Source organism: Macrobrachium nipponense, chromosome 26, assembly GCF_015104395.2.
Source record: "Macrobrachium nipponense isolate FS-2020 chromosome 26, ASM1510439v2, whole genome shotgun sequence".
Classification (NCBI taxonomy): domain Eukaryota; kingdom Metazoa; phylum Arthropoda; class Malacostraca; order Decapoda; family Palaemonidae; genus Macrobrachium; species Macrobrachium nipponense.
Genome location: NC_087215.1, coordinates 38,099,827 through 38,127,101, shown reverse-complemented (window position 1 = coordinate 38,127,101; position 27,275 = coordinate 38,099,827). Strand labels below are relative to the sequence as shown.

The 27,275-nt window shown below is 36.4% G+C and overlaps 1 protein-coding gene across 11 annotated transcripts in view; it reads right to left on the bottom strand.

Moving 5' to 3' along the window:
• The window catches only part of LOC135200190 (TOX high mobility group box family member 2-like), a 1,058,689-nt gene that overhangs the window by 45,129 nt on the left and 986,285 nt on the right, over positions 1-27,275 (bottom strand). For 6 of the 11 annotated variants that reach the window (XM_064228571.1, XM_064228567.1, XM_064228578.1 and 3 more), the window contains one exon: positions 10,388-10,456. The exons of the other annotated variants lie outside the window; for them this stretch is intronic. In XM_064228571.1, the coding sequence (XP_064084641.1) occupies positions 10,388-10,456 (69 nt within the window). The remainder of the gene's footprint in view (positions 1-10,387; positions 10,457-27,275) is intronic. 11 annotated transcript variants of the gene reach the window in all.

Genomic DNA, 27,275 nt, shown 5'->3' with positions numbered 1-27,275 from the left:
AGAGATCGTAATATCATACAGGAAGTTTATTAGTGTTTACTCCTGATGGCAGGTCACTCTCTGCTTCCTGTTGGTCCACACAAATGAAAAAGGAAAGTATGCGAATGTTGTCGCAATCAAGACAATGTCAAATAAATGAATACATTTCGAACACTCGAGTGGGATTCAAAGGAAGTCACGGTATCTCTCTACACAAATATTCGAACAGTATTTAATACAATTAAATGTACAATTCCGGCTTAAAGTGTCAAATTTTATGTTCTAGGGTACTAATTTTGTATAAGACAGACAGACATAAAAACGAGTAAATATGTCCACATTTCGAAAATCACTATTATATTTTAATCTCAACTTCATTAGATCCCAACTACAAGTTCTTAATGTTTTGTTAATGCCATAAATGTTCTACGTTCGTCCACGTACTGGCACAAAAGTTTACAAGCAGATAAAAAAAGTTTATGGGAAGTTGAAAAACACCTAGAAATACCTTGCAACAAGTTTGGTTTCCCTCATATACTGATTACATTCGTTTTTTTTCATATAGTTTGCCCTAATTTAACATAAAGTAATTAAACTACATCCAAATATGTGCGCTCAAACTTCAAAAAAACATTATATATATATATATATATATATATATAACATATATATATATACACACAACACACATACACACACACACACACACACACACACACATATATAAATACATACATACATATGTATATATATATATATATATATATATATATATATATATATATATATATATATATGCAGAAGCCAGGTACTATGTCGTACCTCTAAGTAAATGGGGATACAATCCACAATGAAGTAAATTCCTCTTGTAGTTTAAAATATATATTACTTGTATAGGATTAAAGCTTTCGACCATCAACTGTGGTCTTGTTCACTAAAGTGAACAAGACCACAGTTGATGGTCGAAAGCTTTAATCCTATACAAGTAATATATATTTTAAACTACCAAGAGGAATTTACTTCATTGTGGATTGTATCCCCATATATATATATATATATATATATATATATATATATATATATATATATATATATATATATAAAACCACCGAAAAATGTAAAGCACTAACTATTATAAAAAAAATAACTCGCTTGACGGAGGACGGTGGCAACGAAAAGAATAAGGAAATGAAATCTTTGTCATTATTCAGACTTGCAGGGCAATAAAAGTCCTAAAACCAGGAATTATCATAAATCTCATTTAGTTCTTAGAGCGCTTTTTCATACACAACATAAACACTACTTAAGAAGTCTCGATTCTTTTCTTCGCGTAGTACAAAAATGCGTAGGCCTACGCAGCTTCAAGTTCCTAGATCTAAAAAAATTAATAACTGTCCTTTCGACGGTTTATGACAAAATTTACGACTTGAATACGGAATCATTGGAGAGAGAGAGAGAGAGAGAGAGAGAGAGAGAGAGAGAGAGAGAGAGAGAGAGAGAGAGAGTCCTACAAACATACGTCTTAACGAACCGATTTCTGAATTTTGAACGTCAGGCCTATGTGACGGTAGGCCTAAAAGATTTCATAAATATTAAAGCCCCTTCGCTAGTCTTTCTCTTTCTAATGGATATATCAGAAACAATGTCATTAGCATAAAAGCTCTTATGTTTCTTTTGGGCAGTTGCTAATGACGTCAAACTATTCCTTTCCTTCAAGTACTATAAATAAATCATAAAAATGCCCTGAGATTTGACAAAATATGTCGTACTTTTGGTTCTCAAATAAACCAACGCTAAGTTGAATTCGGCAAAACAATTAAATTCTAGAAGGAAGCCTTCTAGAAATTACACTTGAAAAGGGCTCAGTCGCCCGTCTTCCAAAATCAAAAAAGCAACAGTCAATGAAAAACAATAAAATACGGCCCCGTTAACCGAAAATAATTCAACTCTTCAATTCAGCGACCATCGAGTTTTTTCTTTAAACCAAAGTTTCAGAGAGAGAGAGAGAGAGAGAGAGAGAGAGAGAGAGAGAGAGAGAGAGAGAGAGAGAGAGAGAGAGAGAGAGAGAGAGAGAGAGAGGTACAAAATGAAAAGCTACCTCCTTGAAAATGAGACGGATGAAGGAAAAAAAAAACTGAAAAACAATACATGCTGTACACTAAAAGGAGTGAAAATGGGACCCCGCTTAAAAAAAAATAAAAAGAATAAAATAAAAAAAAAGGGGGGAGGAGTTAGTCGATAGAGCCCCGGATGAGGACGAAACCCACGATTCTTATAAGCGCAAAAAGAGTCTTTATAATGAAGGACAATTTGTGATTTAGTAGAGAGATGGGGGGGCGGGGCGGGCGGGCAGGGGGAGGGGAGATAACCCTTACATCGTCATCCCTTCCCAAGTAGCTCCTCATCTCTCCCTCTTACTTTATTATGTTAAGTAAGGAGGGAAGGAAGGGAGTAGCAGAAAGCACTGGGAGACAAATGGGTGATAGAAAAAGAAGGGAAGGGAGACAGGGACAAAGGAAAGAGAAAGAGAGAAGGCGAATTATATTGTGAATGATTCAGAAGAGATGTAAAGCTCTCCACTGCACGCACGAGTTTGCGCTCTCTCTCTCTCTCTCTCTACACACACATATATATATATATATATATATATATATATATATATATATATATATATATATATATATATATATATATATATATATATATATATATAAACTAGAACTCCCGGACGAAGTTCTCTGAAGGCGAGCATAACAGGAGCAATACATAACAAATGAAATGACAACAAATACAATCCCACTACCATATAAGGGGAAACGCTCCAATAAGTTCTAACATTTATTTTTTTTTTTTCTCTCTCTCTCTTTTAGGTCCCTAGTCAGTATCCATAGCAACGGGTTCCACCATTACATTTACAAGAAGATTAGAACCCCTTTTGTACAAGCTGTACTTTAAAGCTACTGTAGTACAAAACCTAATTAAAAAAATGGCAGTTGTAGATCGGGTGGAAGTGGGTCCTGTGGGAGCACTATCTATTCTTCTATTCTTCCCCCTCCCCCCTCCCTCCCTCCCTCCCCTCACCCCGCTTCCTGCCTTCCCCTCAGTTATCTTCCCTTCAACCCTCCTCCTCCTCCTTCCCCCAGAAAAACAATTTCTGTCTTTACTACTTTTGCCGTTCATTTCTTTCCCTCTTTTTGTGTTCCATTCATTCCCCTCTCTTTGTCTTCACTTCTTTTCCCCTGTTTTTTGTTTTACCATGGATGATGTTATCAAGTGTTATGTGCAACTTTTAATCCTTCGTTTTATATCAAAGAGAGATGTTCTTCGCCTCCTGTTATGACTTTCGTTTATTCAGGGCGTCCTCTTTTTCTCTCTTATCCACCGCCTAACTCTGCCTACTACTCCAGTTTTCAAGATTTTATGATTGGATAAAAAATTACTTTATTCTCGCATACCATAAATATATATAATTATGTATGTATGCTTACATATATACTTTAACATATACATACATACACACGATATATATTTATATATATATATATAATATATATATAATATATATATATTATATATATATATACATATAAATTGTTTTCCAGTACTTCCCAACTTCGACAAGAATGAATGTTACCGCTTTCACCCCAATACTTCGTGACGTCCTCACGTAACAGAAAGTGAATTCTTCTATACTTCTCCAAAAATACTGGCCCTCGCCCTTCCCAACAGATGATTTAAGGGCCTATCATCCATACCGAATTTCCAATTTGAGGAGAGAGAGGTTCAGCCTTTTAACGAGGTATTTAATATGTTCATTGTTGACCTTCCAGCACAACAGACGGATGAAGCATGATCTTCACATTTTTTCAATGGGGATAAAAACGACTGGGTTCACAGTATCTGTCGTAAAAGTGGAAACTGAAATAGAAACCAAATCTTGTATATGTAATAGGCCCATGTAAATCTACCTGGAAAAGTGACGAAGAAAGTTATACAGATGTTTGAAGCAAAAAAAAAGAAAAAAAAAATTAAATACGAGTTTCATCACGAAGGGGAAACAACATAATGTAAGGAAAAAATAATAAAAAAGGAAAGAAAAAAAAAGATAACAAATAAATGAATAAATGATGAAAGCTTAACAACAGGGCAATCCCGAGAAAGAGCTACAACTGTGCGTAAGGGGTCAAGCGGGGAGCATTAAAAGCGAAATGATATAAAGCAAGTAATGAAAACACCAGCCATTAAAACGAGAAACCAGATATAATGAACGACCTGGACGGGACGAAAGTTGAAAAACAATACACTCAATAAAAGGGGAAAACACAATATGAGAGAGGGTGGCGGGACTAAAAAAAAATAAAAAAATAAATAACAAACTGAAAAAGGAAAAAGGACTGTTTAAAGTCCAGACAATTACTAATAGCATTCTAAATTCCAATACTTGCAAAACAAATCTTAACTCAACTGAGGTCAAACTGGATAAAGAAAAAATAAAGTGAGATAAGGGGTCTTTCCAAATTCTAGACTGAATATTTTATGCACTGCAAGAATAAGTCAGGCAATTGATAAGACTGATTCGACAAACTCAATTTCCACTTTTAAATCGGATGCCCATAAGCTTTCACCGTCGTAAAATTTAATACTGACGCTGTACAATAATAATAATAATAATAATAATAATAATAATAATAGATAATAATAATAATAATAAAATTATTATAATTATCATAACACACAGTTGTAAACAACACTACTAGCAGCAAAAAGCCCGCAACAAATTTAATGGAGAAGCTCCTTTCAAATGGAGAGGAAAAAAAAAAAAATTGTCGTGTACACAAGACAAAATCTGGGTAAACTTCAACCCGAGAGCGAAGGTAGAGTACTGTTGAATATCCAAATTCGAAGTTTCATTAAACAGCGGGTGTTGAGCGACTCTTTTTCGTCAAAACTTTTCACAAAATACAAAGATCAGAACTGATTTCAAAATTCATTGATTTCAAAACATAAACTATACCCTCATAAGGGTATAAACACAAATACACACACACATACATTTCTATAAATATACACATATATAACTAAACACACTCTTAAGGGGTATAAAACACATACACAATATTATATATAATTTATTATATATATATATATATATATATATATATATATATATATTATATATATATATATATATATATATATATATAGAAATATTTATAAATGCGCACACTTATCACACACACATTTGCTTAGAGAGAGAGGAGAGAGAGAGAGAGACGAGAGAGGAGAGAGAGAGAGAGAGAGTAAAAATCATCCCAATGGAAATGTCAGGAAGAGGCAAACAAAGACACACCGAAACAGACGAACGCACGAACAAACAAACAAAAGCTTCGACATGGCTGCTTCAGCCATGCCCGAAAACGAAGGTAATACCAACTTTTTTAATTTGACAAAGTTTTAACAAACACGTTACACAGCCCTCACTCTTCCTCCTCCTCCTCCCCTCTTCCTCCCTCCCTATCCCTAAACTCCTCCTTCCATCCCCCTCTTTCTACCATCTCCTCCTCCTCCTCCTCCCCCTGCCCCTCCCTCCTTTCTTCCCCTTCTCTCTAAAACCACCATCCCCTCTTTCAACTTCTCTGGTCTTCTTCTTCTTGGCTTTTTCTTCAATTTTCATTCTTTGGCAACTATTAAATTATTTTTCTCTCCTTCTCCCCTTTCCGTATAAAAGGTGGAAAATGACCCAAGAACTCTAAATTTGTAAAGTATAAAATGGTGGAATTTGTTATTTTATTTCCTGTTCACGCGGACAGTCGACGCACTCGTGTATGCGTATGTAGTATACACATGCACTCGCGCGGGGTAAGGTGTAAAATTTTACATGTTAAATATAAAAGAGGAAAAGCTGAAATAGGATTAAAACATATACTGTCAACAACATACATGAAACAAAAACTACAAAATGTGACAAGCGAAAATAACTCAAATACGTTTTCATTAACCCACTGATTCACAAACTACGCGAAAACCTTTTAAATAAGGACACATTTCAAAAACAACGATAAAAAAAAACATATTCACATCTCCAGTTCCACAATCCGATACTATTTTTGTACCATTCAAGAAAGCGAATTAAGTTCTTTGCACTCGAAACACAATGAAGCACTGGGATTAATAGTCGGGTACTATTAACTATTAAGAAAGAAAAAAATTCCGGTCTCCTTTGAGAGCTACACGACCACCAGAATTGTACGATTTGAGAGAGAGAGAGAGAGAGAGAGAGAGAGAGAGAGAGAGAGAGAGAGAGATGAAAAAAATAGAATTGGAGGGGTCGATGAATGAATGCGAACGGTGGCCAAACTAAACAGAAACTGGAAAAAGGATGATTTCGTTTTAAGGACATTTTATTCTAAGCCTCATCCAAGGCATTTTTCTTAAAAGGTCTGGAGGGCTGGCAGGGGGAAAAGAGGGTAATGGGGTAGGGGGGGGGTGGTATAAGGGTGGAGGTGCAGGGTGGGGTCAGGCCAGCAGCCTCCATCAAACAATTATGAAATCAAAACTTGATTCGCTCTCAAATTAGTCCTTAATTAACTCAGCACTTCGGATAGAGATCAAGAGAGAACTCTTCACAGATGTAATGTCTTTCATTAATTGACGATAAAGTTAATTACAACAGAGGCGCCGACTGCAAAATTTGATTTAAGTTTTATGACCAATACATTCTCGCTCTCTATCCCTCTTTCTGGGAGTCAGAATTCATTTTAAAGGATTTATCTTGCAAATTCTTCCTCGGGATAATGTGTATAAACACTACCGTTCGAGAATGAACCGTACTAAAATGTATTATTACAGAACAAGAAAAAAATAAAATTAGTGTACTCTCGAAATCAGGCATAACCCAGAAAGACTTTTCTAACTGAATTCACAAACAGTTTTCCGTACCAAATACCAACAATGATATATATATATATATATATATATATATATATATATATATATATATATACATATATATATACTATACACAATAAGACAAACAAATAAGTATGACGATGGAAACAGATCCAAAAGAAAACTTCAGCAACATTTGAATGGTTCAGTCCTCCAGTAAGTCATACTCATTCGCAATAACGGTTATTTAATGACGACGCTGCACTCCAATTATCATAGAAGACAAGTGAAAAACAAATTATCTAGGTGAAATACTGGAATGACCTTACTTCTCTTGTATTCAAATCAACATCGTAATCATTGTAAATACCCATGTTCGCTTAGGTGACTGCTTCATGTATAGGAGCATAATTACAGAATATAGTTTTACATCTCTCCAGCAAAGTGTTAAGACTACCACGACAGAGCCCCTGTCAATATCAAATCGATACCTGTGGCAACTACATACGAGTACAGACTGAGATATATAAATGACTGACTCTAAGTGGAGGATTCCAGGAGCTGCGACGTCGTCACCTACAAACCGAATTCAGGGAAGATAAGGGTGTTTGTTTGTATGGTGTTTTTACGTTGCATGGAACCAGTGGTTATTCAGCAACGGGACCAACGGCTTTACGTGACTTCCGAACCACGTCGAGAGTGAATTTCTATCACCAGAAATACACATCTCTCACCCCTCAATGGAATTCCCGAGAATCGAACTCGCGGCCACCGAGGTGGCACGCCAACACCAAACCGATCACGGGACTGAGGCGCGAAGATAGGGTTGTGTACCGAATAACTGGTTGCAAGGTCGCCACAGTGTTGTCTTCTTTTACCCTACAAAAGCAATGGACTGACAGAGTTTTGTTTCATTTTTTGTGTTACAGAAAGTACTGGATCAAGTACAAAATTCCTCGCATGCGAGGAGAGTTTAACGCATTTTTATCGGTCAGGCACTAGACTCTTCTTTCATTCGTTTTCTTTCTATTCCGTTGCCACACTTGTCGAGTCAGTTTTCAAAAAAAAAAAAAAAAAAAAAAAAAAAAAAAAAAAAAAAAAAAAAAAAAAAAAAAAAAAAAATCTAACCACTTATGACAACCTGCATTTCCACACTGTCAAAAGCTAACTAACTATCTTCACGGTCACTGAGGTATATACTGCTTAGTAATATAAAATATCGTCATATGGTAACTCAGTTTAGAAATCAGAACGACATAGAGATGAGGTAAAAATCTCCATCAAATATAGTGTATAATGGAAAAACGAAAATCAGCCCACCAAAAACCACGTATTGGTTAATTTGTTGCGTCTGCATATGCAGAAAAGTCCTTTGGGAAGAAACGACATATTTGCAGTTAATTCATCCTGCTATTAGATTTTATGGAGATTTTCATGCAAAAGGACAAAGATAAGATTCTAATTGAGAGAGAGAGAGAGAGAGAGAGAGAGATGCTTTTAAATTATCTTCAGTCAAACTAAGATTTATGCGGTTATAGCTACCACTTAAATATAAGATAGTAAACTGCATGATTTGCAATCATAGGACTGTAATCAGCCTTATCTTGTATTGACAAAAAGTAGTGTTAATTATTAATCTACTTAACGATACTTTGCTAAAACCTAAACAAAATACATTACATATATAATGTGTGTATATATGCATGTTTATATACACGAGGAGAATGAGGAACTGCGATTAAATTCGTTGTATGCACTATCCGCAAAAGGGAAAATTATTTTTTTCTTCTTATTTAGTGACCTACATAGAAAAAACTCAAGTCAATATCAAAGTAGAGAAGCCGTCCCGGTAAAGCTGAGAAATTTCCAGAACCGATTCATAAGAAGCAACAAGAAAGAGGGAAATATTTCTTTCAAAAAAAAGAAAAAAAGAGAATGTATATATAACAAAACATAAAAGAACGTCAGGTAACTGGGGAATGTAAGTATGATTCACGGGGACAGTATGACAGGGATACGACAGCCTTGGGAGAAGATGGAGGGAGTTGCCAAAAGAGCGGGGAGAGGAGGGGGAGGGAGTAGGGGGTGGGGGAGCATGAGGAGGATGTAGTAAAAGAATGTCAGATGCTTCGAAAAAGAAAAATATAGACATAAATACGGAGGAGAATTACTTATGTTCAATATGCAAGGGATATGGGTCGAAAGTAATTGAAAGATCGAGGGAGGACAACACACGGGTTAGGAGGCAATAGCTAAAGAAACACGAGAGAGAGAGAGAGAGAGAGAGAGAGAGAGAGAGAGAGAGAGAGGAGAAGATTAAAAATTTAAAAATACGAGTTAAACAAATGACATGGACCGAAAAGACGACAGGTTTTAACAAATGTGGATCATAATGCCTGAAAACGTGGGAAAACATTGTGTAAGTATACCTATACATACATGTATACATACATAAAGTTATATATATACAAAAACGCGTGTATGCCTACGTACACACGCAAGGAAAAGTTGTAAATAGTGTGTTTCTAGAATGAAACGGAGGCCTCTAAGGGTTAACAATGTAGACATTAACTCGGAGCTATCTATATACTGGAACTCCTGATGCACGATGTAGGTGAAGATGTTAACGGGGAACATGGAGTTTTGCTAAAGATTCCCTTTGTCAGGGAGTGCAAGAAGCAAAGAGCCAGTCAATCTCAGTCTCAACAAGACAACAGAACGATGTCAGTCAGACGAGCAGGTCAAAGATCGTACCAACATGTTTGGTCAAACTAAATTCCACGAAGCGACATGAAAAGTAAACTGTCATTGACGAAGTTTCGAAGAGGCGAAAGAAGTCATTATGAACCACGGGGAACTCGCTGACTTAACAGGGGTGAAAGTACCAATGATTTACAGGAAATAGGAGCAGAATTTTTTTTTTTGCGAGTAATTATGAATTTCTGAATTCTACAGAATGTAAATATACTTCCTTTAATAAAGATATCGATATAAATGTGAGTACTTTCAAGAACAGATATCTATGATTCAAACATACGGATTACATTCAAGTTGGTGAATGAGATAAAAACAGCAAGTGGAATGCCCGTTAGCTAAGCGATCCAACGGTAATTAGGGAATGATGAGGTATTGTAGGAACGGTCAAACGTTATGACCTGATAAAATTTGGAGATAATAGAATTGTGTATGTATGTATGTATGTGTATGAATGTGTATATATATATATATATATTATATATATATATATATTATATTATATATATATATATACATATACATACACACACTTAATACTGTTAATATATATTCATGTATGAAGTGAAAGTATACCGTATATATAACCGTAAAAATAAATCCTTAAGAAGCTTGTTTAAAAGTCGTTAACTTCACATTACTCCGTAATAACTAATTAGAGAGAGAGAGAGAGGAGAGAGAGAGAGAGAGAGAGAGAGAGAGAGAGAGAGAGAGAGATCCTTTCCGAGAGAACGAAGGACGTGGTATATTAATTATGACATCGCACCTGATCAGCCATGTATCCTGGATGTGTAGAATCTGGGACGCTCAAAGACAGGTCGAAGGTCTCGCCACCCTGCAACAGTCAAAACCAGACCATCATAATACCTCTACCAAAGCAAAGCAGTGGAATTAAAATAATTAAAACTATAAAACAATCAAATGAATCCTAAGGCAACAAATAATAAACAAAGATAAAGGACAATTTCGCCTTAAGACAATTTTGAGAATTGACTGAACTCTTACATTAGCTTGAATAGGATTTTTCTTGGTAAGAGTGAATCCAAAGAAATAGAAAAATAAGTTATCTAAAAATTATAAAAAAATCCCCCCCCAAACTCGTAATGACTAACAAAATAACATAAAAAACAGAACAGCTGCAAAAATAAAATCGGCTTCAACAATTACAGGTCAAGAAACATAATAATGAGATCCAAATCCTTTTTTGAAAACGGCGTCAAAATCACTAAAATGCCAAAATTCTCACTTGAAATCTACACCATTAAAATATACAACCAAAGCAAACTAGGTACCAAGTTGCCCGATAAAGATCACAAAGGCCTAAACGAAAATCATTCTTTCACTTACAAATAGAAACGTGCATATTAGCATACCTATGCCACCCGGAATAGGCACAACATTATCCATCACCCTATTTCTTTTCATCCTGACTTCTAAACTAAACACTATAATAGATAGTGGCAAAAAGGAAATATGCTGAAGACTCACTCCCATCCGCTAACGTTCAATATTTGCAGCAGCACAGCAGAGCAAACAGGGGCACTCCAGTCGTGTCTCTTTTTCTACCACTGCGTCACCAACTCACTCTACAGCAGGAAATTTCAGTACAAAATACACTACACTACGGAAACTAAACGCTTCACAAAAACTGGGTCAACACCGATCGCCTCAACAACACAAAAGGAACTCAGTGAGTGATGCCGACTTGCTGAGTAACTGACAAAGCGACCGTTGACATCACCTCTTCTGTACAAGACTAAAGCAGGACTAAAGGAACTGATTACCTACGGCCTGATCTTGTGCTCTCGGTTCCAGGTTAGGACATTTACTTTTACATTAATAGGAACAAGATTTCATGAACTGCATCGAATTTCATTATTACAAGGAATCAAGTACTGAATGCAAAATTTGACTGAATTACTGATACATTCTCTGGTCTAACAATAATTGAGCTAAATTAATAACTTCATTAATTGTCCCGTAAACACGTCGGGTAACCGTCACGCGCCAAACCAAGAAAGGGTAGGGCATGGTTGTAGACCATGGGTAGGGTGACGTCTTTTGAGCGCGTGGGTCGATGGGGAGATAAAAGACCGAATGTTGCCGATAATTATGCTTATTCGCAATTAATTACAAAAACATAACAAAGCCTCAAATTAGAAAGGAGATATGTCACGATATTAATCATGCCGTGGAAGACTTGTGAATATGACAAAAAAACATGATCAATTTCGAAAATGAAACAAAATATCATTTCGAAGATATAGAACACCAAAAGTCTCACAGTCATGGTAATAAAAAGCTCGATCAGAAACAAAAGCCATGAATCATATTGATGATACGGCGACGGGAAAAATAAAACAACAACTCACTTAATCTAGTGGCCCGTGGATCACCTGACCTGACCTCCCCTGAGGAGAGGTCTTTAAAAGCTCTCGAAAGAGAGGTCATTAACAGCCTGCCGAGAGCTCCCGGTAAGACTCCCGGAGTGGCCGAGGATCACTTACTGCCCCAACACACACAAGGTCAATTTTGAATTGTCAAGCGTTTCGTTAATATATCCGATTCCTTCGGATCTTATGTTGTTATTTCCATGAAAAGGGCGCGTGATTCTATTATAGTACAGAATTGAAAGAAATAACAGCGTAATATAAAAATATACACACACACATAAATATATATATAAAAGATAAAATGTCATAAACAATCGAATACTTATAAAATTACGACGGAAAAGTTAAATATGAATTAAAAGATATCCTAATCATCTTTCACATCTACACCGTCCCTTTACCGACCAGTTATAGAGGGCACCTCACAAAGTTGCGGCCCTACAATCTTCATGAATTGTACTTCAGCAAATCATTTAAATATTTCTCATAAAGGAAGACTTGAAAATTTACTGAACATTGTTACTGATCAAGTTTATATGAAGACTAAAAAGGCAATCATACAGAAATGCTTGAAATGAAACGCGAGGCGACAGAGGCCCGAAGAGGTAAGATACCAGATAAGGAAGGGAGATGAAACCGATAAGGAAAGGGGATAAGGAACAAGCGGGGGGTATAATGAGAGAGGAGGATTTTCGGAGATTTTCACCCTCCTTAAGTACTTCACGCCTGCCTCATTCCAGACCCAATACCAACCATACGGACAGGCTCCTCACCCTTCCAGGCAACTGGTAAACAATAACGGCTCAAACGAATTTCTTTCTCAAACTTGAAAATAAATAATCCTCCCGACCTATGGGAGGAATACTGTTTACTTACATCAGAAACCTAAAAGATACGTTAATCACCGAAGAAAGGAATTACTAAGAAAGTGAAGACTTGGCTGAATATTCAGAAAAATAGCTGTCTAACCCATATTGAAATATATATATATAAAAATGTATATCTTATATTATATATATATATCTATAAATTAAATAATATTATAATATATATATATATATATATATATATATATATATATCTTTTCCTTAGTACAAGAAAGCAAATAATCATCACTTAAAAATATGCTCAACTGCATATGGCCTCTCTGGCATTACACTTAGCCGATATTTCTTCCCTGGAATTATTTGCGAAATTGGTCGAAGAAACAAGACTTATATGTCCTAAGTTATATATTATATATAATTATATATATATATATATATATATATATATATATATATATATAAAGTATCGGAAAAGGAAAAGCTGATAAAATAATTTAACGGTTTATGCATAGCATATGAATATTCTTGACAAAAGATAGCCCGTACTAATGTCGTAAAAAACTTAGGAATATATATAGATATATATAGATATATATATATATATGATATATATATATATATATATATATATATGAATAACTTGATCACGAAATGTCCGTTTGTATACGTATGCTTACCTGTACTGTGTTTTTCCTTGTCCTGATCAATCTTGCGTTAAATAAAGGGTCGTTAAAACCATAGATATGTGTGTGTGTATGTATATATGCATATACATAGTACTTAGCTTGAGCACGAGCAATTCATTATGACCGGTGCACATACGGAAGACAATACGAAGCTTACATTAATAATAATGACGGAGGCTTCCACACATCAACCCCGACGGAAAACAAAAGGGGAACCAGAGACTCTTGAAGAGCGCGGCGCAACTCATCAATAGACCGCCTATTCATACACTGATACGTATATATTCTTCCACCCCATAATACACAAATTTACACAATGGCCACGAAACCGGACCATTGTTGTTGCACAACAAATAATAACAGCAGAAGTGTGCAACAATAAGCAGCGATATCTGGAAGATTATTAACGGACTCCCATGGTTTGCAATCAGCTCTCTCTCTCTCTCAAGTTCTGGAATGTATCACCAAGATGACAAACTTTTTCATATTTCTTTTTCGTCTTCAGAGAGAGAGAGAGAGAGAGAGAGAGAGAGAGAGAGAAACTAATAAACTCGAGAATGTGTGCGTGCATTAGCAATGTAAATATATATATATATATATATATATATATATATATATATATTTATATATATATATAATTGTGTATGTGTGCGTGTGTATAACTGAATCACGAAAATATGGAATGTGATGAATATATAAATAAAGACAAAATCCACGAAGGAAAGTGAAACAATGGAGTTGCGCTGCGAAGCCTTTCGACTTCTCGTCCTTTATATAATTTTGTATGATATTTATATATATGCACACATACATAAATATTTATAAATATATATGTAGTTTTAATATATATATATTATAATATATAATATATATATATATTATATACAAAACATACACATACACACATATCTAAGTTCAGCGTGATTGCGCATGTATTTACAATAGTCCAATGACCTCGTCTTTCCTGTTTCTTAAAAGGCCATTCTGACTATCATAAGTAAATGGAGCAAGTATCCATATATATATATATATATATATATATATAAAATTCGCACACATATACATACATACATACATCAATATATATGCATATATTTATATGTCCAATATATGAATGAAAGCGAGAGAAAGAATAGAAATAACCAATAAAAAAAAATTTGTTTATCTTTTGCGGTTTTATTCAAACATGAAAGGTCTATCAATAAAATAACTGTAGTTTTTAAATGGCGGGGAAATTTTCCCGAGTGGAAATATTTTTTCCCAGCAAAATACCCATAAACATTTAATACTATATAGATCTTTACTTATCTAGGCGTTTATGCTCTGGGGGCCAGGTCTCAACTGTTACAAAAAATAGCTTTTAACGATTCATTCACGAGAGAGAGAGAGAGAGAGAGAGAGAGAGAGAGAGAGAGAGAGAGAGAGAGAGAGAGAGTTTTTTTTCAAGCAAATAAAGAGAAAAGATTTGACAGGGATAAAAATGCAATGAAGGTGAGGTCTTTAGAGAGAGAGAGAGAGAGAGAGAGAGAGAGAGAGAGAGAGAGAGAGAGAGAGAGAGTTTTCAAGCAAATAAAAGAGAAGGGATTTGACAAGGATAAAAATGCAGTGAAGGTGAGGTCTTTTGAGAGAGAGAGAGAGAGAGAGAGAGAGAGAGAGAGAGAGAGATAAAACATGGCCTTATTTCGTATTCCAATTTAAAAGATTGCTGCTGTAGCTTGCAAGTTTTATCAAAGAAATTTACAAGGATTACACTGAAGTAATTGCCGAATTTCTCATCCCGGGCCAGCGCAGCCAACCATATTTCGTTCTGATTGCGAGCTAAGATAAAGTTTCGCCCCCCAAGTTCTGTTTACACTCATGTATTGGACTCAGAAGGAAGGAAAGGGGGAATGGGGGTTGGGGTGGGCAGAGAGAGAGGGGGGAGGGGAAGGGATGGGAGGAAAGGAAAGAAAGTGAGGGAGGGAATGGCAGGGGAGGAAAAGAAAGAAAGGAAGGGAATACGAGGGAGAGAAAAACAGAAAGACGACCATGTGGTAAGGGAATGGCGATAGGAAATTGTGAGAGGGAGGGGGTTCTGCACAAATGGAGGAGGGAGACAAGAAAAGCAAAACAAAAAGAAAAGGAAGAACAAGAGGAGAAGGAGGAGGAGGAGGAGAGAATCAGAAAAAGAAAAACAGATGAAAATAAAGGTGTATATTATACGGAAGCCATTGAACTTTTGTTTGCACAACACGAGCGTGAAGAACCACAGGATGAAAATAAAAGAGGGGAAAATGAAAATGCGGATGAAGAGAACAGTAATGCAAACAAACGCAAAAGTGCACAAATATAAAAACCAGAGAAAAATGAATGTAAAACATCCCATTGAAATAAACATATTGAAAGAAAGCAAGAGTTTCTTTCGTCTGGAATCAGTAGGTCCAGCTAATCCTTGTGAATTTTAAAGTTGCTAAGTAAATGAAAAGATCGGCGTTCTGTAGGATAGTTTCTGCTATTTCCATTGCACCCAGAATCTACCACTACTTACTATGCGACATTTTATTGTTACCTCTGCTAAGGGGGACATGTTTTTAGTTCTGCTTGTTTACTTGTTTGTTAGCGCGACGAGACAAAAAGATTGCACGTTGGTTTTAACTAAAATTCTTCCAAAAGGTGGGCCTCTCGAAAGGCAAGAATGACTGATGGGAGAAACAGAAACGGGGATTTGCGAGGGGGAAAGGCCCTACCGAAGGGGTAGACTCATTGTTTAAGAAACAAAAACCGTAGGCACCGCTACCGTACACTTTAGTATCCAAATATAATAACTGCTTCTGAGGAGACATTTTCACTGGGGGTTCCATCTCCTCTTAATCTGGAAAACTTCGTTCAGGTCCCTGTCAGTTATCATTTGTTCTCAAGACTATTTGTCGTTTAAATAATAATATTAGTGGCAGTCCTAGGAAATTTAAAAATATCATTTTGAAAATTGTATTTAAAATTAACATTTCACCGTGGAAATGGATCTACTTACAATGCAAAATGTCCTTACCCACGGTATTATATATATCAATATATATATATATATATATATATATATATATAATATATATATATATATATATGACTGGTAAAAGTGTTCTGTAACAACAGAATTCCATCTAATAAAAGGAGCCCATAAACAAAAACACCAAAATGTAGAGAGAAAAGTACTATATTTCAGAGACTGCTGTCTCTCTCTTCAGGTATATGAATGAGAAAAGTTTACAGAAAAGTGGTATTTTATACCAAGAGATTCGTCCACAAGTAAGCCAATTTAGGTCACCCCCGCTGATAATCTTCCTTTAATCTTCTTAAGCGTTGGTTGAATGAACTCAATCTAATCTTCGCCTCCTCACTACGGACCACGTATACAGGTATCTGATTTCATTCTGTTCCGACATTGCTGCCTATAATAGCGTGACTCATTCCAACAGACTTTACTGGATATGTCACGTGTAATTTATAGCAGCAACTGCCGGTACAAGAGTCAAATGATGGAATCGGCCTTAATAAAAGAGAAGCAGGTAATGAACATCTCAAAAGGGAATTGGACCTCGGACATCGTCGACGCAGTGTTCATTCAACCAACAACGCTTAAGAAGATTAAAGGAAGATTATCAGCGGGGGTGACCTAAAGTTGGCTTACTTGTGGACGAATCTCTTGGTATAAATACCACCTTTTCTGTAAACTTTTCTCATTCATATACCTGAAGAGAGAGACAGCAGTCTCTGAAATATAGTACTTTTCTCTCTACATTTTGGTGTTTTTTATGGGCTCCTTTTATTAGATATATATATATATATAACCATTAATGCAATAGTGTTCAGATGCCTGTCAAATGGAATATAAAGCTCGTTTCAAAAAACTTTAATTTTACCGGACATGTACCAGTATATTTGTTTAAGACATGTCATTATCTAAATTAAGTATATACTATATATACATGGGATGTGGGTTCGAATCATGCTACCAGGCATCAGAATTTACTTCAATTTCTTGCTGTAGTGACAAGCTTATCCTAAAGGTGCGAAGAATTCGAGAAGAGGCCCTTGTGGCTATTACAACTGCCTACGCATCTGGTAAAAAGTGACCAGAAGATTATACACACACACATATATATTATATGTGTGCGCGCGCAGAACAGAAAGGGTCGATTCATGTACAGTAGGTATCCGGAGTGAATGCAATGGATGCTGGCAAGATGAGAGGCGTCGCCGAAAAGGTGATGCAAAGAACGTATCAGGGTTTGCAAAGAACAGGGAAGAGCCAAGGTGGGAATGTACGAAGGGACTGTTGAATCACCTCTCGTTTATGGAAGTGAAGTGCAGATGTTAAGCACAAACAAAAGAAAGAAGGTTAAGCTCTTGTGGTGATCTGCTATGCACTCTATGTGGTTCAAAAAGAATTAAATTGGTAAAAAAACTTTTCGAATACAGAAAAATGATAATGTTAATGATGATAAGAGAATGGATGAGTGCTTTTTGAAAGGGTTTGGCCATACGGAAAGAATGGAAAACCATATTTGGAGGGAGGACGAGAGGATGACCTGCAATACTTGATAAATGGTGTGAGAAGGAATTGGAAATTGAAATCCAGGAAGTGTAGAAAAACATTCGAAATAGGGTAAATGGTGCATTTAATGTGCGGACGGCGTCTCCTAATCGAATGATCAGCAATATAGGATTTGTGTGTGTCTGTGTTATCAAAGGATACACTTTTGCAACTTAATAAGTGTTCCCGACATAAAGTATATGAGAAAAGTCCATTAGTTGGTCTAAAAAATGAACGGGGAATTAAAAAGAAAGAAAGAAAAAAAAATTCATGCAAACAGATGAGATGTCACTGCATTGGGATATGAGTTACAGGCTAGTACTGAAATTGAAAGACACTGCAATTGGAATACTTTGCAATGGATTCATAATCCGTAGTTACGATGCTTGTTCTGCTATAGGAGCATACTGCAATGGACAAATATTGCAATGAAAAATACTGAAAATGAAATATCAGCGTTGAATGGTCGTCAAACGTTATTTTGAGGAATACATCACTATCGAAACACACAACGACAATGATCCGCTGTAATGAAAAGTTTCAACTGATGAATGCTGAATGGAAATGAGAAATAATGAAAAATACACAGCCAATGTTTTCACAAGAGATCACTTTTGGAAGAGGTTAAGCTTTATATGTTCTGCAGAGCGCTGACATAAAGGGTAAGCTTCCTTTTCACACACACACACACACACACACACTCCGAAACCCAACAGTTCAGAGCAGAACAGGAGACAGAAAAGGAAAAGTTACAACAGGACCAAGGAACGTTTCTTTCAACACAATGTTCACAGAAAACAGGGTAACACACTGTTCTGGAAAAAGGCTTCTGGAACCCCAAAGTGCTAGAAGAGAGAGAGAGAGAGAGAGAGAGAGAGAGAGAGAGAGAGAGAGTTTGAGGAATACGACAAATCTTGACCGCTGTATTTGAAATTGCATCACATTTTCCAGTCGGCATAGGAGAAACACCATGCGCACTTTACTTGACTAAAACTAACGGATACTGAAACTTGATATTTTACAAAATAACCACACAATCCATTTTCGAGGTTTCCTAATAACAAAGAAGCAAAACATTCACGCACACACATACGTGTGTGCGTGTGTGTGTGTGTGTTGGTGGTAATATTAAGGGATTTCCTAACAGTATCCTCGTGAGCAAAGAAAAAGAATTCCCATTCTTCTATTTCCCGTCCATCCATCACAAAAGGGAAAATATAAATAAATGAAAAAGCTGCTCAATCCGTAGAGCTAAGACCCTTTGCACTTCTAATCCTAATAAAAGGCATAAGCTATGCATACCATGACACACACGTGGATGGAAAAAAGGGGAAAAAAACAAGCAGAGGAAAAAACAAGCAACAAGGGGAAAAAAAGGACAGGAGAAGGGAAAAAACAGTAAAAGGCTTTAATTCATAACGTTAAAATCCACCGGTAAAAGTTGTGTTTACCTTTGCTCCCCGACTCAGAAATCCTTGTTTGATTTTCATAATTGTCTACTGAACCTAAAAACGAGCGGAACTAAAAGCCAACAGGAGAGTAATTCAAGCTTTCTATTTTGAAGGTTTGATCTGAAAGCTCTCCCCCCCTCCCCCCAATCCGCCCCCACCCCACTCCCCCTCTCTCTTTCTCTCCCTTTCACTCTTTCTCTCTCTGAGAAAGAGAGAATTAGGAGAGGTAAATAATGAGAACAAAGACCTGAAAAGAGGAACAAAAATGAGAGAGAGAGAGAGAGAGAGAGAGAGAGAGAGAGAGAGAGAGAGAGAGAGAGAGAGAGAGTCTGAAGATTTATACTAGTGAACTACATAAAAAATTTCGAACCGAAACTTCACTACGGGGCAGTCTTTGCCTCTTCGCCTAGATATCAGAACTCCGGAATTCATAATTTCCGCTTGTGTTTCCGTCTCTCGTGTACGTTCATTGCAAAATAAATCTGCCAATACGAAGGTTGCTGCAATCCTTGACTACTGAAATTTTGTATGAATGAAGAGGCACCTCACAAAAAGGAGGGAGTTCCCCCCGACGAGTTCCTTTCTTTTCGGACATTTCCTAGATAGTGACACCCAAGGATTTTATCCTGGCATATATCCACCTTTGCGGCTTGTTTAGTAAGCCCTTTGGGGGTGATCGTAGATACATAAACGAAAGAGAGTAAATATAATGAAGATAATGACCCCCAAGAAATATTAGTCTTGGAACACCTTGGGAGTCGCTACTTAGGAAAGATCCTTATTTTCGATTCCTCGTCAATAGAAAAAACTGACCGAGCACGAGCATCCATCTTTTATACAAAATATGCGTTGACCGTGAGACAATGTTTCTATTCTCTGGTCTTTCGCTTTCAATGGTAAGCTTCAGTCTCTTGCCGATGAACTGAACGAGCAGAAAAAAAAAATCCCAGACATCTATCTACCCCGGTGATTTAGATCATTTCCTGGTGTTTCCATGCCGCGTCCCATCCATTTTTGGGGAAAATGCAAATGAAGACATAGTTGTCTGATTAGTAGCTGAACGATGAGTCCACACGCAATTGAACTCGGTGTGTAGTATTATATCACACTCGAATTTTGGAACCACAGCTTGGAAGACTGACCTTCCAAGAGTGGATTTTGTACGCATCGGTTAAAATATGCGATTTAATAATGATTAAAATCATGATGGAAGGCATGAAATCAAATGCACAGTAACAAAAGGAAAAACGTGTCCATTGCAAGTATTGCTACCACACCAAAGAATAAAATAACAATTTAGGAGCAAATTTTATTTAGCTCTACTTCCATAAAGACCAACACTTGCTATAAACTCGCCTCGGATATATGAAATTATAAATTTTGCAGGAAGCAAAACTATACGGCAAAATACATCATGTACATTTCTAACAAAAAAAAAACAAAAAAAATCTGCTGCAAAATTTCCAATCACATGCAAATATAGAAAAATGCAGTAATAATTCCATTCGGTATATTATGGTTCTAGTAAAAGAATCATCCATAATACATTCTCGATAAGACTGCACAGTTTACTGAGAACGCCTAAAATATTGTAACTTTGTTTGACTTGATGAAGTAAAACCACACTTGCTAATTGAGTAATGGAAGTCTCTGTACGTCTAGTGCCACCTCCTCTCAAAAGAAAAGAATGGAAATCATACATAAACACACACACAGTATTTATGTGTGTATTGTTATTATATATATATATATATATATATATATATAATAATATATATATAGATATATATTATATATATTGCAGGAGGGAGAGCAGAGAGAGAGAGAGAGAGAGAGAGAGAGAGAGATTTGAGTAATATTACCACCAGAATAAGTGGTCCCGACAAAAGACCCTCCATGATGATCTCTCACACACAAAAATAAAGGTATTAAAAAACGAGACGTACAAGTAAATAATGAAAACTCAACAAAGACCGAAAAGAAAAAAACTGCTCGCCAGATAAAGGAAGCATTATCCCTTGCTTGAACCCAACGTCATCCTCATCAACAACAGTAACAACAACAACAACAACAACAACAGGTCTCGCTTTAAAATGAGTATCTTTATTTCACCCAGTTACCTTTGATGTCGCGTAAGCTTTAAAAGAACGGGGGGAGGAAAAAGGAGCAAAAACAAAAATAAAAAATCCTTTTAATTCTAGCATACTTTTGCAATGGGGCTCCGGGATACACATAGTTTCAAACATTCCAATTACCGTAATCAATTGCGTCACTTTTACCACAAGGGGGAGGGAGGAAAGGAGGTGGGGGGGGGGGGGAGTGAGAGAGAAAGACACGGAAATAATGAAACATATCGAAAGAAGAAACTGAGACATACAACTAAAAAGTATGAGAGAGAGAGAGAGAGAGAGAGAGAGAGAGAGAGAGAGAGAGGAGAGGAGGAGGAGGAAGGAGGAGGAAGGAGGAGGAGGAGGATCTCTCTCGGGTGAAAACTCAAATAAGGATAAAGACGACGGTCAAAAGATGCTTACAAATGCCCTCAAATGTATAAAGAAGGATGACACTTGCCTATGAGGGGGTTCGGGGGAGGGGATGTTTATTCTCCCAAAGAAGAATGGCTCTCAGGGATGCTTACAGATGACCCCATGCAAGGATGTCAGGATTTATGGCACTCTTTGGACTCCTCAGGGACTTTACGAGAGGCTAGAGCCTTTTTTTTCCTCTCTCACAAACAAATAAAAAAACCCTGATATCTTCCTTTAAAAAACGGTAATTGACCTGTAAACAATAACCCTGGTCCATTATCTTTCAACAATTTCAAAATACCCTGATATTTTGCCCCTTTAAAAAAACCGGTAATGACCTGTAAATATCTATATTAACCTTGGCTCCATTATCTTTCAACAATTTCAAAATGTGTCCATTCAGGTCATTAATGATAGACCTCACGCGAATACATTTGATGAACTCCATTATTTCAGACTTACCAAGAACAGTTTTTTCTCTTATTTCAGGCTCATTCATTCACTGCAGTAATTTCGTGATCAGTCTTCTGACAGTCTTGATATGAAAGTTGCCATCTTTAATAAGAAACAAAATTATGATGAGAATCCCCACACGCTCTCCAACATCACCTTTTATTATCAGTAAAATTGCTATAACCTTGTAATAGCGGTAAAACCTAGCAACAAATAATATCAATTAACAACATTTTGTATTAGATGGAAATTTTCAAGCCTCGTGTCCATTGCTGTTGTCAATTAGTATTCCATTCCATTATTTACTTTGTTCTTCATTCCATTCTTTACTCTGTTCTCGGGTCCTTGGTTGGGTGAAAGGACATATTTGTCCAAGCTGTCAACTCATCACAGAAAAGAAAAAACACTGGTTTAATTTTGAGTCACAGCAAATCATGAAGAGAACAACTTAAACTTAACAAGAAAATCCATCCAAATGAATCGTGAGCGCCACGCCTCCTTCCCCCTTCCCTCAGGTCCCCTTCAGAGGAGAAAAAGAAGAAGGGCAGCAGCAGCAACGAGGGAAAAAATTCCAGGCCAAAAACAATAGCGGGCAAAAGGAGCAAGACTCGGGTCGAGAGGAAAGGAGGTTGTTTGAGATGCGTGGTCAAGATGGCGATGATTTGGTGTTTAGATTTTTGAGCGGACGGTCAGCGGACGAACCGTCAGGTCTCCCCACCAGAATACAAAACGTCCTGCTAGTGGCAAGGGAGGGGCCAACAGGGTGCCTCCTAGCCCACGGCACTGGTGGGGTGCCGGACTTAGGGATGCTGAGAAGGTAAAGCGTACTAAGTATAAGGTCATAAGAAAGTATAACATTAAAGCTAGAATATATATATATAATTATATATATATATTATATATATATATATAATACTATGTATGTATGTATGTGGTGTGTATTTCTTTTTACCTTAAATGTTATGGGTTTCTTATGACCTTATATATATATATATAGTATATTATATATATATATATATATATATATATATATATATATATATGTGTGTGTGTGTAAGTATGTGTGTATGTGTGTGTATTTCTTTTTACCTTAATGTTATGGTTTCTTATGACCTTATATATATATATATATATATATATATATATATAGTCATAAGAAACCATAACAAATTAAGGTAAAAAGAAATACACACACACACTACATACATACATACATACACACACACAAACACACACACACACACACATATATAATATTATAATATATATATATATATATATTATATATATACACGCACACACAACACAAGCAAAAGCAAGTCGGGGTGTACCCGACTTCTCACTTTCGACTAAACTTCCTTTTCTTTGTTTTGTGTCTCTGCACTAATGTCCTATGCTGGCAAGTGTAAGCAAGAAAGCAATAGAGTAATTTTCTCATGCAATGCCATCTCTTCAATGGGTAATTCAACAAACCTGCACCAAGACTACTTGAATGTACACGTAGTATAACCAAAGTTTCCATTGATTTATTCAAGATGAGCGTCAAGATAAAGGAACCTAATAAGTTGAGGCCTGATTTTATTCACTGAGTATACGAATAATAATTGATTCTATGCTTTCCATCTAAAAATATCTCAAAAGAAATCTAAACATACATAACAAGAACTTCACAGTCGACTTCTACAATCACCGGAAATCTTGAATTAGTGAAGGGCGTTCAGCGGCCAGTTCCACAAATAATGACTTACACTAAAGACAAGTCGGCTAAACATGCGAAGGACCTACGAATACAACACTTATCAACTCAAGGGTCACAAGAGGAACAAAAACAAAACAACAGCATTTACACTCGCATACACACACCCATTTTGAGGGGGGGAGGGTGGAGTTCGGCGTCAAAGGACTCCATAAAATATCAATAACAACAAAAACAACAAATGCAGCAGCAGCAGCAGCAAGTGCAAAAGCGGTAAAGAATTCAAAACCTTTTGGAGTGGGGGGAAGGGGGGGAGAAGGGAGAGAAAGAATTAAAGAGACGATGCATAAAAGAAGTTGGGGCATTTCAATATGTTACACAGGGAAATCCGATAATCTCCTACAGGTTTTTACATAGATTTTTGACACAGCGACGGCAGCTAAATTGACGCACTTTTTTGGGAAACAGCGACACTCGATAAACTGACTAACCATGTCGCGCTGCGTCGTTGATGTCTTTCTTTTCGCTTTCAGTTCAATGGTCGGCAGTTGCACAGGTTCTTACATTAAAAGGTAAATAATTAAATAAACAACATCTCAAAGAAGAAGGTTATGTCTGTCCGCTGATGGTGATATGCGAGACACGATGCTCTTAAACAATCCTATGAACTGTATCTATTAATATGAAGGACGAATAACCTTATACGGATTAACACGCTTTATAAAGTACTTTGAAAAAGACTATTCATAATTATATTGAGAATTAGATAGAAGATCATACAAAATAAGAAATAAAAATAAAAATACAAGCGTCAAACAGACGGTTCAAAGACAGTCTTTGACCTTATCATCATTAGATTGACACAGTTTCAAATATATCACCGACGGGTTTCATGGCAGGAGGCTTTTCACGTTTTATCCCAGCGAACGCGGCCACTTCTAAGCCAATGGGGTCCAATCTCCCGTGAACGTCACTCACCCAAATACTGACCAAACTGAACGAAATATATACATACATATACAGACACACACACACACACACACACACACACACATATATATATATATATACCATATTATAATATATTATAATATATATACTAATTATATATATATTATAATAAATTAGGATCTATATATATTATAGAATATACTATATATTATAGAATTATTATATTATATATATATATATATATATATTATAGAATGAGCCACCGGTTACAATTGCAGAAAAAAAGGCAAGTCTACTGAATCATTTGCTTATGCAATGCTGATCGAAATTATTATTTCTTCGAAACTCAATAATTACGATATTCTACGACTACTTGTACAGTGCCTCAAATGTCTCATTCCTAGTTAATTTGAACACAGAGGGAAAATGGAAAACACCGATGTCCTGGACCGCTATCCTAAAAGTCTTTGTGAAGGATTTGACGCTGTACAAGGGAACTCTGGGTCCGTTGGCCTCAAGGATCACGATTAGACAGAAAGCACGATTCGTGAAGTTGAAACCATCTGAAGAAAAGGAAACATTACACAGGGAAAACGTTTAAGGTTTTGGGGTTGATAAGCAGAGCCAGATGTTAGTGAGTACCTACCTAATTGCCTTTCTTGCAAAGACAGTAGTCAATAAAACTTAAGAGGGTTTCGACTACTGTACAAAGAGGCCATTACTCTCATCCAAGTTCGTTCCTTTTGCAGGCAAGTGCATTCCCGAATAAGTCAGTGACAATGAGTGAACGACGTATCTATTTTCAAATACGAAGAAAATAATGGCTCCCAATACTCTTTAATCAAGCAAAGAGGATTTTAAAACGACCACGAAGCTTTATATAATTATAAAAATAGACTACGCCATAAAATTAACTTTTAAATTTATGACGCTAATTCTGGCAGAGAAAAAGAGGGGGAAAAACTCATTCGAAATACTAATTGGAAACAAATCGCTATACAAACACGAGCAAATCGCTTTTTCACAGCTCATCAACACCTAATAATCTATAGAAAAGAAAGCAATTTGTCATCGCAGTTGTAATTTAGAATAAATTGAATGTAGTAACAAACCTTACATCCAACATTTATCAAGCGCACAAATTGATTTCGATATTACAAAATGATTTTGCCATTTCCATAGAATGGACCCTAAATTAATTAGGATTTCACATCTTTGTTTCGTTATTTGTCATAATGCTCCGGACGAACAGGGGATTCAAATCCGTCTTGATCCAAAATTACTTGCTCATAATTTCACAATAAACACTGCTTGTGTATATATATATATATATATATATATATATATATATATATATATATATATATATATATATATATATATATATATATACACACACACATATGCATACATACATATACACACATTGTGCCTGCGTGTTCGAGAGTTAGAGAGAAGAGAAACAGTCACTAACATACTGAAATTCAGCCCCGCAAGTGACATTGACTAAAATGAACCTTAGACATATTTTCAAGACCTACATTTAAAAAGGGAGAGAATAAAATGATCGCCACCCATTTGGGGGGGCCATTCTTTCACCCCTGGGAAGACCTCCCAACTCGCCCCTGCCTACCCTCGTCTAAGGCTACTGCTTCATTACACAACCATTTTTCGGCTTTCTTCAATCTCGCCGGCACTCATTAATTCACAAACAGTCAATATAACATGACATCTGAAATCCCTGGCCCCATCGTTCATCCGGGGAGTTCTGCGACTGCTGCTAAATGGGAGGTTTTCATTGGCTGTCCGAAGGGACGCCGGTTCTTATTGGCCAGCTACCCGAGGTACCAGTACACCGGAGGCTGTGATCAAAAGGCGTCTTCGGAGAGTAAAGGGATTTCGATTGGTTAGGCCATTTATAAAGTCTTCGTTTTGATTGGATGGGAGGAAATATATGTTTACTGTCGAAGATATGGACTGCCGTCGATCCAACATGACCTCTCTCTCTCTCTCTCTCTCTCTCTCTCTCTCTCTCTCTCTCTCTCTCTCCGTTTCCATTGCTATGCATAGGAAAATCAAAGGCCCCTGAAGCCTGACGACAT